The 15,393-nt window shown below is 36.6% G+C and overlaps 1 protein-coding gene across 1 annotated transcript in view; it reads right to left on the bottom strand.

Moving 5' to 3' along the window:
• Nucleotides 1-15,393, bottom strand: part of LOC104837413 (usherin-like) — a gene marked incomplete at its 5' end in the record, with an annotated part of 349,356 nt that overhangs the window by 157,233 nt on the left and 176,730 nt on the right. The window contains one exon of the mRNA XM_010576524.1: nt 1,619-1,798. Coding sequence (XP_010574826.1) covers nt 1,619-1,798 — 180 coding nt within the window. The remainder of the gene's footprint in view (nt 1-1,618; nt 1,799-15,393) is intronic.

The raw sequence follows: 15,393 nt of genomic DNA, 5'->3' as shown, positions 1-15,393 counted from the left end.
TCTTTAATAACTCTCACTGCTAATTTAATTCTACTTAAACACACATATCCTAGTGAATGCCACATGCTTTTCAGCATGATTTTATGTGTAAATCAGGATAATATGTTTTCAGATCATTAACTAAAAGGAAGCATGAACTAAAACCTATTTAATCAATGAGGTATTGCTTTTAAACTACCACAAGGTCATAAAAAAGATAATTTCAAAGCTATAAGTTTTCTAATTGTAATCAACAACAATCTAATGATGAAAGAAAGTGTATCTTAATGGCTGTCATAAACTTGTGCACATCCTTGCCTATCTTTAAAGATCCTTTACCTTCTTATTTAATAGTAAAATTCTTCTTAATAGTAAAATTTTCACTACCGAATTTTGTAATTTCTACATGCAAAATTGAAGTGTGACACTGGGATTAGAAATGTCAGTCTTAAGTGAGCAGTAAAACTCAGACGCAGTTTTATTATTATATGACAATGTATATTTGTTAATATTAGGTATAATTTGGCAATCAGATTGGAAGAGTATAAAATGTGCTAGGAATTTACCTTTTCCTTCTTGCTCAGTAGTCTGTTGTACAAACTCTGCCTTTTATGTATTCACTTCTCACAAGCCTTTCTGTTGGTTTGGCCCCAAAACCAATCCATCTGCCAACAGCAACCAACCAACAGCAAACTGTTCCAAGTGTAATTGTATTTTTGAGCTGTAAGGTTTATGGGATTTTTTGTTTGGTTTTTTTTTTTTATTTTTTTATTTTTTATTTTTTTACTTTCAAATTATATGTGCGTCACTCTACACTATTCCTGCTCATCAGCTACACCTAGACACCTCTCAAGATCAAGTTTTGTTGGGCTCTCACTTTGGAATTCAAAATTTCTTTAAATTCATTGTTTCCACTGGCATTTGTTCAACAAAAGCTAATTCACTAGAATGTCCATGAAAATAGAATGCAAAAGGAACACATATATATCAGCTGTAAACTTAAGCTTTCATTTAAAAAAAAACCAAAAAACCAAACAAACCAAAACAACCAAAAACATGCAGAGTGTTTAGGGATTATTTGCTCAGTTCTCTTACTTCAATTTTTTGTGAAGATAAAATCCAAAGTGGCTTAGAGCTTCATTCACTGTAAATCAGCACATGGCAATTGACTTGCCAACAGCTACACCAGTTTGTGGATTCTGGCTCAATATATTACCAATGGTTTATACCACTATTATGAAACAAATTATCTAAGTCCATCCAGTAAGTGCGCTTTGTCAGCACTTAACTTTTATTCTAAAACAGATTACAAAATGCAGGCGACTTTCTCTATATTCTTAGATTAGATTAGCTGTCTGTGATAGAATATACCACCATTCACAGGAAAAAAAATTAAGTATATAATGCATTTCTCACCTACATGTTATCTATGCAACTACCTGTTTTCATTCCCTAGTTCTTAAATTGAGCAATGTGACAAATTAGAAGCTGAAAAGAACAACTTTGTTAGTAAGAACTACTAATGCAAACATATTCTTCTGAACTTCCAGTCCTCAGTTCCAATAATAAATACCGGTTTGCTCAGCAGAGTATTTGTGTAATTGTTACATGCACAGAAAAAGCACTTTTTCATACTTACCTCCTGGAGGCATGACTATTGTTATAGCATCACTTATCAAGCTGCCCTGGCTGTTGGAAGCATTCACTTGTACTGTGTAGTTAGAAAACGGAATCAGTCCTTTAACGGGTACCCATACATTGGATTCGTTGCTGCTGCATAACATCCGAGTACCATTTACAATAGAATAATTAGCATTAGCTGTTATGAAAAAAAAGGGGGGGGAGGGACACAAATGTTAGACTTGCATCTGCTACGATTCACTGTCTTTATGAACCAAGTCTTATTTCTACTCAAATGAAAAGTTGCCATTGATACCATTGGCACCAAAACCCAGCCTGTTTGGAAGAACAAGTATTATTCACCATTTTCTCCTCCTTTTGCCAACAGTTTGTGGTACTTGTAAAACTTGAAAAATAAATGAACCAACCATGCAGTTGCAAAGCTGACTGTTATATACTCCAAACAGAAGCCAGTCTTCAGAAATTACTCAAGTTCTAAAACAGTTGTGTAATAACTGCAAATTCAAAACATTAAGGTTAATTATTCTGCCTATGAAAAACTGGTAAAACTTCCTGAATTCACTACAAAAACACTTCACTAGAAAAACTCTAGAAAAAAACTTACTTAGTTTATAAGCTAACTGCATACGTAAAAATTAGTCACATGCAGTAAGAAACACTTGCTTTTCAGCATGGCCTGCAGTCCTCTCAAAGATAATACAAGGATTTGAAGTATTCGGTTTATCAGTTGAAATTATCAGAGGACACCACAGCAACCTACATGTCCTTTACAAATCTTTTAAGATCGCAAACTTAAGATAAGACAATATTCTATCTACCCTACAAAAATAACAAAATAAACCTTTTCAAAATACCTGATGAGTTAAGACTGGAAAATTAAAAAAAAAAAAAACAATCGTATGTCAGGTAACAATTTTTTTTGACTCAATGAAGATTTCACTCACGTATCTGAGAGCAAAAATGAGCTCATTTAAAGATTATCCAATATTTTGAACATATAAAGTGCTATATAAATGATTAATATTATTACTACTATCCATCATTCCATGGAGAGCTCTCACATTGAAGTCGACGAAAATTCTGCATTACAAACAACAGCAGAATCACACAAGTCTCAGAACACAGGTATGAGAATGAGATTAAACAGAATATAACTATTAAAAATACCGTAAATTAATTAAGGCATTGTCACAGGTAGAAGATTGAATATTCACATCCAAGTCTTCTACAAAATCTAAATAAGAAAGAATTTAAAAAACCTAGAAACTCTCTTTTAATTAAGTTTTTAAGTGAAACTCATTGGGTTTATTCATTTTTATGCAAGGTTCAAATGAACTGTTAAAACTGAAATATTATTAAACCTGAAAGTGTTTTTCAAATATTCCATATTTCTATCATGTGCACTAACGTGCATACGCACAGTACATTTCATTCATGCTCTCATTACATTTTACCGTGAGTGAGTGATCTGGACCTTGCTCTAATTTGGGGATTCCTATAAACAGCCTGTGATTCACTTACGGTACACATCTAAGCCATTCCATTATTTTGATGTTCACAGAGCTGCACAAAGGGTGTTTTCATTTATTCTGCTGGTAACATATGGCAAACATACTTTCTGATTTTTTTTTGGGGGGGGAACAGTTTTATAAAACTCTTATTATAAATCTGCCTTGTAGTCTAGTTCCTCATTGCTCAAATTCTACCTGGATAACACCATATCATAGCACCAGACTGCTTGAACAGGCCACAGTAGTGTGAATGCAGAATAATTTCATGAAACCCGATGGATTTATTTTGGATTTCACTGAATTTTACATTAGTCCGAGAGACCCCATTTTCTAAACAGCAATGGAGACAAAGCTTCTTATCATGCAAGATCAACCATTTTTTACACATTCTACACATTCCATATACAGACATAGCAATTCTGCAGAAGCAAAGTTATTTTGTCTGAGATTACTCTTATGTACCCAGGCTACTCGGCCAGCACTAAAAAAATGCATCTGCATTACTTGATGTCAGCTCTTAAATTGTATACCAAACCCTCCTTCTGCACCTTTGTGGAACTGTCCCTCTGTGTGATTTGGGGGTAGATACAATCCAGCAAAGCACATTTCTCCTATTATCTATCACAGTTTTTCTGTGCACCACCGGGCAGTCTGCAACTTATTTGCAATGCCCACCCAACAACACGTGACTGTTATATGCACCTATTGTTTTATTAACAACAATGAAGCCATTAGAAATGGCCAAGTGACATATACATTCTTAAGGTCCTAGTGACATGTAACACTTAAGGACTCATCTGGCTGTGAAGAGAGATGCATTTTTAAAATATTTCACCTAAAATGTGTAGGAAAGTTTAAAAATCCAGTGTTGACAGATCAAGGCACATTGGATAAATGCAAACCTCAAGCATAAAAGTAGGCTCCCTAACAGCAATTTATGTGCCCAATTCATGAGAAAATTAAACTTTTTCTATCTACAGTACAGGTTTAACATGTTAATATTTTTATTCTCATCCACCTGAGCCCAGAATGAAAGCACGTACTTCCTCTGCTGATATTTTTATTCCACTATTAATCTTTCTTCCAATGGCTAACTATACTATATTTTTAAAAATACAGTTTCGAGTAACAGAAAAGGATTTAAAAGGATAACACTCTATTCCAAGTTGCCTGGATAACAACATTAATATACAGTAATTATACAATTAGTTGTAACATTAAATTCTAGTTATAGCAGAGTGATTACTCGGCAATTATAAGAAGTATATAATTACTCAATAATTAGGAGAAGTATGTAATTACATAACCATTTTATTCAGCTCAAAAATGAACTTGCAAATTTACAATGAGATAGACAACATGGCAGTTCAAAATTTCTCGTTGCTTCTAATAAAAAGCTGAGGAGTACTTGCAAGTTTCCTAACTTGAATTTTACACAGACAAAAGGTGTTTTGTTCCAGTTCCCAGTCAAGCAACTTACTGCTAGTAGCAAGTAAAATATTAGAAGAACATTTTTAAAATGCAGGTCTTGCTGTGGATGACTTGCAATATGCAGTTTTGCCACTTCTCACTGCTTAAACTTTGCTTTCAGTGGGCTGGAAAATGCAGACACATAGGTTCAGCCTGACAGAAAGCGATACAGTGATAACCCTGTCATATCACTCTGTACCATTCCTGCCTAGACTGCTTCAGTGTGGACCCTATTTGTGAGTATAAGTGGATGAGGCTTCTCTTTTTCCATTTTTCATGCGTGTTTTTCTCTCCAACCAGCTCACAGGTCCTACTGTGGCCTACCAGCCAGTCTGCTGTAGACCTAAACAGCAGCTGCCTCAGACACTGGTGAAGTCCTAAGAGACATTGTTTTACTTCAGACAAGTGGTTTCTACTGGAATACCTCCTCATTCCTGCACATTTCTGCCTTGTAACTCCTGCCATGAACAGTTACTAGCACTCCAACAAGCAAGATCCCTTCAAGACACAGCTAACATGAACAACCTAACTAAGGAGGCAGAAAACAAACTAGAAGTGGCTCACCACGTCCTTCAACACTTCGACACGCAAGCTCCGGTACCAAAAGATGAATTCAGATGGAATGGGGCTCAGACCCACCACTTCCTATAACCTCTCAAAAAAGACCAAACCCTTTGCAGACATGAAAGGCTTCCCCATGCTCCTTAATCTTTCCATATTTTTGCATCATGATGGTTCTGTTCTTTTACTAGACTTCTTGCTCATAAGGTTCTCCGTATTTCCTCCAATACTTCTGAGGAACTTCTTTGGCCAAGTCTGGTATTTGAGAAAAGCCTGTACTGATCCCAGTTTATTCCTGGTTTATACCAGATCAAAGTATCTCAGTTTTTCAGGAAAATATTATCCAAAAGAAGAAATTAGGGCTAAAGACTATCCATATATGTACTTAAAAACTACGTATACTTGAAACAAAGTCAAGTAATAAAACACGCTTACATTAAAAAGATACACAAACACATGTTCCATTCAAAATCAATGTTTAAAAGTGCTAAGCTTCACATAGCACTCTAGCTGGTGAGTATTTGTGTTTGAAGGTTCACTCTGGTTTTGGGTGGACACTTTGAAGGGGCTCCCAAGCAGATGTGCATTCCCGTTACTGAGTACCCCTGTAAATAGGTGAATAAAGCTCCTGTGGGTCGGTGGTGCGTAAATTACTGCTGTCCTGGGTCCATCATCCTATGGGGTTCACTAGATTGAAATAACATAAATGGGTATCCTTTTCCATTCTTGTTATAATCATTGTCACAAGAATTTTAATGCCTCATATATTCCATAATTTTTTTCTGTGTGCTGTACTGCTCTGACCTTTTCAATATTCTGTAATTTGACTGGCTGGCCATTTCAAGTTCTCTCCTTTTTACAGCCTTATTAACTTGTGGGGAAGAGGTGAAATGGACAGCCAATCAGAATACATAATATTGCAAAGGTCATGGTAGTACAGTATAGTATCAGCAGACACAGAATACTGTATATTAGTCATTAGCATTCTGATATCTTATTCATATGACAAAGGTTGTAAGGGGCGCAGGAAATGGTACAACATGAAAGCATTCTCATGACAAAGACTGCAATGTAAAAAAGAAATAATACAAACTAAACACATTCATCTCATTTAAAAACTGGGGTTTTTTTCCAGAATTTGCCACATTTAAAGGTACTCTTTCCATCTGGATCAAAAGTAACGTTGTTAAGGGAAAATGTAATAAATTGAGATGTTTCCTTTTTATGTATTAAACAGAAAAAATTCATGTTTCATATGCATGGGCAAATACCAAATACTTCTATTACTACCACTGCATTTATGATTATTAAAGTAATAAGTTTAAACATAACCAGTCTAATGTGTCAGTATTGCAAACACACTGACACAACTATGCTGCTGACTTCAGAAAGCAAGGAGGCCATGCTAGTGAAAAATACTACTGGGTGCTCATGTGCTTTTCTTTCCCTAATCACCAAGAGCTAGCCGTCATAATACAGACGATATTGGTCAAAAATCAGCTTCCTTATACTTCTGTTTGTATTCTTAAGGGACTTCAACAACCGAGCCGCCTTTGTAAAACAGGTTTCAACCTCTTCCTATTTGCAGTGTCCTAGAAATTAGCTGACTGTTCATCTTATCCTGATTTGTTTGAACTTAAATGTTATTATAGGACCATGGCTTGTGAAATTCAGAGACATTTCCACCTAAAAGGTACTTCAGCCTGAAACACTTAAGTCTTATCATCACAAATGTTTAATGAGCTATTATTTTCTTTCAATATCACTATTTCAAGATAACATGAGGCTTCAATCACAAAAGTACACTACATATTGTGTGCTACTACATGGCAAAAGGTATTTTTCAAGTGAGCTTAAGGCTTTGTGTCATGCTTTGAATTATTATTACCAATCTATACTGCTTCCATTATGTACATACAGGTCCTGATAACCTTTTTTACATTAGAGAACATGTTGCTCCACAATATTGAAACACATAGAAGCAGAACTATTACCACTGTAGAAGACTGCTCAAAGAAAAAAGGTAGCAAAAATCCAGGTCACAGAACAGTTCATATGAGGATCTAAAGAATTATACAAAGATTACTTAGTTAACTAGCACAAACATTTTTATGTCTGCTTTATATGTGTGTGTGCATACAGAGGTTAAGTATCTTATCTTGGGCCATAGAAAAAGTTAATGTCAGAATAGCAAAATAAAAATGAAACAAGAACTCACTTTTTCATTCCTTTTACCCATCCTTCCCCATACCTTGCCCTCATTGCCCACCAGTTTCTGTCCCTGTGCTGGTTTCTGACTCTTTGGCACCACATCTTTCTGGGGGAAATCCTGTGAATATGCACACTTCCCTCATCTGTAAGCTTATTCTTTTGTCCATTAGTTTTGCCTATTCTTCAGCCTCATTAACTTCCACACAAGCTACTCCTTTCCTCCCAGCTAAGATTTTTCTTCTCTCTCTCTCTCCCTTTCCCACTCTTTCTAGCACAGTATTCAGAATAAAAAACTGTGACTTTCCATTAGTTTGATTATCCCAACAAAGCCAGCTAAAAATCTTTCCTTATCATTATTGGTGACTCTCTTTTCCTATGAACTGTAATACTGAACTGTTCTCCAATTGTCATCCCAATTGTTATCCTGATCTTATGAAATGTTTTTTATGCTTTGATGCCACATCCCTCTTTTCAACAAAGAGTTGGGGGCTTTTTTGTGTTTTCTGGTGGTTTTTTTTTTTGGTTTGGGGTTTTGTTTTTGGTTTTTTTCCAGACGAATACACTGACAATTTTGCGCCTCAAGCTCCTGAACCACTATTTGTTCCTCTGCTCCTGAGTTGACAGACGTATTGTTCCTAAGGACATATCATGGTCTCAGTCCGTCAAACTGAGTCCATAATTTAAAGACTCTGTTATCACAGGAAACCATCATTCTCATGGGCTAGGGGGTGTTGCTGGATGAGGCAAGATGGGTAACTTCAAAGCACTATAGCAAACTGGAAAAACTATGAATTCAAAATATTCATTTTCCTGTAAATAATGAACAGTTCACATTATCTGCATTGAAAAACCCTAGCTTTTTCCTTTTTCCTTCTTAAGTAAAGAAGCCTTTAGTTTTAAGACTGAAAAATATAAAATATTTAAAGAACAAGATAGAAGTCCTTATGGCTACATACACCAGAAATCTGAAAGGTCAAAGACCCAGATATAGTTTCTGACTGTATTACTCAAGTTGTTTCTCTGACAGCTCAGTGTCCCTCACCTTGAAACAGGCAAAGGCACCTTCCGCAACTTTTCACAGACTTAAATTTGGTACAGACATCTTAGACTGTCTTGAGATGTACAGAATGCATATGCTGAACATTCTGTCCATCACTCTGAGCTGGACCCCAGTACAGGCTAGGGGCTGATGCTGAAAAGCTGCTTATCTGCTTTGAAAAAGACAGAGGTCCTGGTGGACAACAAGTTGAACTTGAGCCAGCAACAAGTCCTTGCAACAAAGAAGGACAACAGCCTCATGGGCTGCATCAGGAGGGGCATTGCCAGGAGGTCAAGGGAAGGGATCCTTCCTCTCTATTCAGCCCTGGTGAGACACATCTCGAGTGCTCGTCTTGTTCTGGGCTCCCCAGTACAAGACAGATAGGGACTTACTGGAGTGGAGTCCATGTAAAGATGATTAAGGGCTTGAAGCATCTGTCACACAAAGAGAGCTTAAGAGAACTGAGGTTGTTTAGCCTCAAGAAGAGAAGGCCTGGAGGGGGGAGAATCATATCAATGTGTATAAATATCTGATGTGAGGGTGTAAAGAAGCCAGACACTTCTCAGCAGCATATAGCAACAGAACAAGAAACATTGGGTACATACAGAAAATACAAGTAAATCTGTTTAAACCTAAGAAATAGCTTTTTTTACTTTGAGGTTGGTCAAACACTGGAACAAGTTGCCCAGAGAGGTTGTGGAGTCTCTTGGTGATAGTCAAAACCCAATTGGACACTGTCCTGGGCAATGTGCTCCAATTGGCCCTGCTTGAAGAAGTGGGGTTGGACTAGATGATCTCTAGAGGTGCTCTCTGACATCAGCTGTTCTATGACTCTATGAAAATTTGCAGAATACTTCAAGAACCCTAAGGCAAAGCAGGGGTAATCATCACAATTAAAGCATGTTCCTGCCAGTAGAAATAAGTGATCATCAGTGTTACAAACACAAAGGAATGTGCATTTATATGCTCATTAATTCTATGGTCTGAAATATGAATAAAGCCCACAGCTTGACGGGGAAGCTCATACAAGAGAGTTAGCACAGACCCTATGGATAGTTAATGACTGCAGCCGAGATTAGGCTCTGTCATGATGGCAGGCAGAGAAGAACGTCTGGTGTGTGGCCTCATCTACCCTTCTGAGCTTCCAGTTCAGTGCCATGAGGCTTTCAACTTAAAAACTCTGTAATAGTAGATGAGACTGTCAAGAAGAAACTTTTTTCATTTTATTTACTACTTTAGGTTTTCTCCTTACTCTTTCATAAAGAGAAATACCCAATAAGTCTTGCAATTGAGACTGTCTAATTTAGACTTTCCAGTTAAAACAGTGCATTCAGTATAGTGTTAAATCTCTGCTGTAAATATATTCATCTGTATTGTAACTCACTTTGCTGCAACAGCACCAAGGGGGCATCTGTCCTGGACCCCCCTGCACACTGTACTAAGTGTTGTAGGGACACACTATAAGAACTCAGTCCATAACCTAAAGAAATCATAAAACATGGTGAGGCCACCCAACTCTGGAAAGCATTCTATGAATAGAACCAGCCTATGTGGATTTCATACAGGCTTCCAGTATCCAGGTGTTCCTATCCCAACATGAACAGCAGAAAGTGTCCCAGCACAGTTTAGTACCCCAAGTGGCATAACATCACATTGTCTATAAATGACCAGAAGGCATCAAATAGCAAAAATGTTTGCTATAATTGTGATGGTAAGTTGATGATAGAGCGTATAATTATTGATTTAATCCATTTTGTTTGAGGGGTTTTATAGAAAAATGATGAAACTTTATAAAGTTTATTTCACGAGAGATTTTACACACTAAACAAATTTCAGAAACAGTTAGCTTTAAAAATCTTCAAGTTTGTTTTTCCATGGCTAGAACATTCTTTCTCTAGCTGCAGCAGTACATAAATGGAGATTATCACAGTATCTGGTTTCTGAATCTATGCTCATAATTCATGGATGCCAATAAGAATTTTCCATTCTCCAGGGACACTATCAGAAGGAGACTAGCTAAACACACAGAGCAGAACTGGGAGTCTCAAATCCATAATCAAATATCTAGATTGATTGTGTCACTTGCACTTGTATTGATTTCAATTGGAGCAGCTGACCCAAGGGAATAATAAAAATGTGGAATAAAACTGATTTATGAGAACAAAATAAATCCTTTTGTGAGTGGTAATGAATTGGTACTATTTAACCCTTTCAATCACAAAGGGAGAACACTGTTTATTTTTTTCAGAATGCTGAGTTAGCCAAAAGAAGTCATATAAAAAATGTCAATACTGTCAAATGCCACTACACTTAGTTGTAATACTTTGGAAGGAATGAAGCTCTAAACTTGATCTAGGATTTTTATTTGACATAAGACATTCTTTTGGCTTTTCCAGTCACCTTACATGAGGAATCATAAATGATGCACTTGTAGATTGAAAGAACCATAGAATCACACAGGTGAGTGTTTGTTGTACTTATAGAGTAGCTCCCTCTAGCCTATTTAGGGCAAAAACTTGTAGAGTAACATAAACAGCCGTATCAACTGCACACAATCATCCCTATAAAAGGTGACCTATCATAGCATCTTGATCTTCCTGGTGTAACATTAGATTGTTATGTAGTCAAAACCTAATTTGATCCCCCCTTATACAGTTCAAATAAAAACTTCACGAAAGCTTGTCAAATCCCAGTTTTCATCATGCTTTCTCTACCTGAGAAAACAGATGGGTTTTACATTAGTCTCTAAAGACAAGCATGTATGTGTCGGTTTCAAACAAATAAGTATCCAAATGCAATTTCTTCATCTGCAGAAGCTCTAGTCAGATTATATATATTTTGTTTTGGTCAAGTATTTATATCATTGACACTAATCATTTTGTCTTCAATGTCATAAACTGTTTTTTGCATTTAGGATTTACCATAGATACCTAAGCACTGTCAATGTAGCTTCCTCAGCTTTCACGTGGGTTAAAAACTCTGGAAGACATTCATTAACTAAAAGACTGTTTTCATAGAAGAACTGATTGGCAAATTCCCTTTTACTCAATACTGTTTACCAGTGCCATCTCCAGAAGATTGCTAGTATTCCCTAGACTATTCCAAGGGAGAAGGGATGGTCTCAGAGACTATCCTGTTATTGGCAGTCACTAGGAATTTCAGCCTGTTAATAACTGATACTGCGTTCCTCACAGAAACGGGGTTCAGCCTTACGTATCTGCTTTATAACATGAAAAAGCAGATTATGCAGTACAATATAGAAACAGACCAGTGTACACGTGACAAAAACATAACTATGTGAACAGAGAGATGCAGAAGATCAATTAAAACACTATCCACAGTCTGATGCTAGAGTCTTCACCAAAGAAACAGTCCAATGTAGAAATTAGAGAGAGACTGCTTTGATTTTACTTTCCTCTAAGACACCTGTACCAAGGAACAGAAAAGAAAAGCATATCTGATGCTGAAGAAAATCATGCTAGTAGATGGTGTATCGTGAAGCTGTTCAGAATCTACAGAAACTTGACTAAACATTACCCAATAATCATCCCAAAGTGCATGCAAAACTGAGTTTTCTAGCCATGCAAATCAAACTTTAAATGGCAAATTACTCAGTGCCAAAATACCCCTAGGTCTTGCTCTAGTGAACAGATTAAACATGGCTATTTGAAAATGGGTCATGCATTTCCCTTTTTCACCCTCAAACATCTTCAGGACTAGTGAGTTTTATTAGTGAGGTCTTTAGCTAAAAATAAGGAGATAAACAGATGAAATGAGGGAAGGGGATGAAATATGAAAATCTCCTTAATGGCTGACTTGGAAAAGCAGCTAAGGGCTCCCACAAAAGCATCGTACTTTGGGAATGGGGAGGGTATCTCTCTGGTGCAGCTGGTGGCAATGACAAATACGCCAATGCTGTTGCTCATGGTGGGAATGATTTTTGCCACGCTGTCCCTCTGCCACTACATACTTTCCATTGGGAACTGCTCAAACTCCCTGTTGGTTGTTCCCATTTATGATGCTATTTGTGCTGTGTGGAGTACATTAACATGGTGCAAGTGTTGTACACTCAGTGGTCACTAAACATCTGTGTATATATATTAATGGATAATCCTTATCAAACATTTAAATTACTATTATTGACTTGGTTGTGTACTAGGTTTTGGGAGGTAAAGACCTGGTGGGGAGAGGCAATTCTCACAGTATCATAGCTGCTCCCATGAAGATCCTCTGTAACAACACTATTGGGGTTTGCAGGTGCAAGGCCATGAGAAAAATCATCCAAGAACAACAGCATGAGAACTATAACAGAAAATACTTCCAGAGAGGCTCTGGAAAACTCTGCCTCAGCAGCATCAGGGTCCTTAGCATTAGTAACATTAAGGCACTAAGGTACCTTAGGCACTGTGCAACATCATAGCAGTACAACAAACTGAAACGGAGTAAATATTTCATTATATATTACAAAGGTAACTGGTAAATTACCAATATCATTAATATCACCACAATTTCTCAGATTCATATCCCTTTTGAAAACTTTACCCTTCTTTTAAAGTTGAGGATCTGTACTCTCCTTGGGACAGCTTATTGAGGAAAGGATTATTCTTCTTATTAGTAAAATTTAGTGTACCTATGTATTAAAAAAAATAATAAATCAAGGATCACTACTGAGGAATTCAGGTTGCAGAGTGTATAGGGTTACTGTGCAATCCTAAATTACTGGAGTAAAGTTGGAATGACATTTCCTGTCCTTCATAGATAGATGATGGTCTGTCCCTGGCACAGGAACACATGATATTATAAACATTTTTGGTAAGTGATTAAATGCAAGAAGAACACTGTCCTGATATTTACCTACTATGGAAAAAATATTCAGATTTCTTTGGTACAAGCTTCTTGCATGTTCAGCTACATGAGAGGAAAGGCTTAATAACTACTCAACAATAGAAAAAAAAATTAGCAAGTTTTTGAAGAAATAGCTTGTCTTGAAAATAAATCATATGCTTTGATTACATTTATGGAATGACTATACTGCCATTTCTGTAAAAGAATTTTTCTTACAAATATTAAAACACATCTGAACTTTCATCTATTGTCAGGTATTGCATATTCAGTTGAGGCAACTGTAAATGCAAATCTATACTTAGATATTTATATTTTGAGGTAATTACGCAAACAACCATGTCTAAAAGAAATTCACTATGGAAATTGGCCTAACAAGTCCCTCAGAAATGTTTTAGTAATTTCTCAGAATTGTTGTGTTGTTTTTAAATTGTCAGATCCAAACGTAAAACACTTACCACCTTCTGCATCTTTAAAGATAACATCCCACAGAATTTTCATTCTCCATTCTCAAGCCTTCAACACTAGACATCCTAGGAACTTTAAGGAGCTTCAGCATTCCTCTCCCCACTTCTGTTGGCATCTGCAGGTGGCATGTCTTCCCCCAGCAGACATTGCTTTTATGCACTAGCTCAATTCTTAACAATCCCTACTTGAACTCTGGTTGGAGAGTGTACTGAAAGCACTGTGCCCAATCAAGATTATAAGAGGAACCTTCTAATAGAAGCCAAATTAATAGATGGTCTGTGTTTTCTTCTATTTGTTTACATATAGTAAATATTAAACTAAAAAGATTAGATGAACAAAATTCTATTGTATATATGCAAAAGTCAACTTGTTTATAGATGTAGGGTTGGTTTTGTCTTTTTTTTTCCTTTTACCAGAAAATGCTGTATTCTGCTGTCAGAATTCTTGTTTGCCAAGAGAATGACTAGGCTGCAAGGAAGCTTTCTGGTACAGTATCTCCAAAAAAGCAGAGTTACCAGATGAATAATTTTCCCTTTACAAAAATACCAGATGAACTAAATTGCTGAAAAGTAAGAACCTTGGATGAAATGTCAATAACAGAAGTTACAAAAAGAAAAAAAAAAGAAAAAAAAAACCATAAAACCCTAACCCAAACCACCCAACTAAACAAACAAAAAAACCCCCCAAATCACCAAAACCACCACACCCCCCCCAAAAACCACAACCCCCTCAAACCGAAAATAATGTACATTGATTTCTACATTCACAAGCAACAGAGTTCCGAGTATAACCCTGCAACTTCGTGTTGTGAAACTCCCTAAGGACATACACTTAATTAAGGATTCTCTTTATGTCAAACTTGCATTCACATGCATCACAACATCCAGGGGACTACAGATTTGGATTCATTTTGTGCTAATGCTGTCATCTGACACAGGTAGGAAGATAAGAATTTCCTCCAACTCTCTCCTCTGGAAAAGAGGTAATACCTGATTCTTCCTGTACTAGAACTTAATTTCAGATATCCAGATGCAATTAAAAATGACCCTGTACTTAATCTAAACCAGCCTGAGGGTAAATAGGGCTGAATGCGGAAACTACTTGAGGGAAATAAGCCTGACTCTGTCACCTTTCATTCCCCCTCAAGTCCTCTGAGAATTGGAAGTATATCAGATTATAAGAACTTTAACTCCTCTTAAAGAGAGAAAAGCTGTTTGTGATCTGGTGATACTAGTATTTCATGCCTTGGACTAACTAATTGCAAAACAAATTCCTCTTTAAGGCTTCTTCCAAGGAGGCACCAGGACTTGAATGACTTGAGGCAAAGCAGCTTGTATTTGCAGGAAAACATGTTGCCTGAGCATTGCAGAATTGGGACAGAGCCCTCGATTTCTAAATTCATATTTGATCCCCATATGCAGTTTGCTGGGAACAAATACTCTTCTGGAAAACATACCTGTATAGATCAGAATGGTGAAACAGACTCAATAAAGCTCCTTCCTGTGTTTTAACAAGTACTTTCAAAGTGAAAGATTGTCAGAAAAATCAACAGTTGAACTAGAAAATGAAGGCTAATTGATACAGATATTTCTCTTGCATACATTGTTAAAGCATGGTCAAACTATGGAAAAATCCATTATCAGTATCCTCCTCTATTGGCAGAAAATCCAA

Source organism: Haliaeetus leucocephalus, unplaced genomic scaffold (genome assembly GCF_000737465.1).
Source record: "Haliaeetus leucocephalus isolate CR32 unplaced genomic scaffold, Haliaeetus_leucocephalus-4.0 Scaffold526, whole genome shotgun sequence".
Taxonomy (NCBI): domain Eukaryota; kingdom Metazoa; phylum Chordata; class Aves; order Accipitriformes; family Accipitridae; genus Haliaeetus; species Haliaeetus leucocephalus.
The sequence above is the reverse complement of the archived record's forward strand: the minus strand, read 5'-3'. Positions and strand labels throughout refer to the sequence as shown.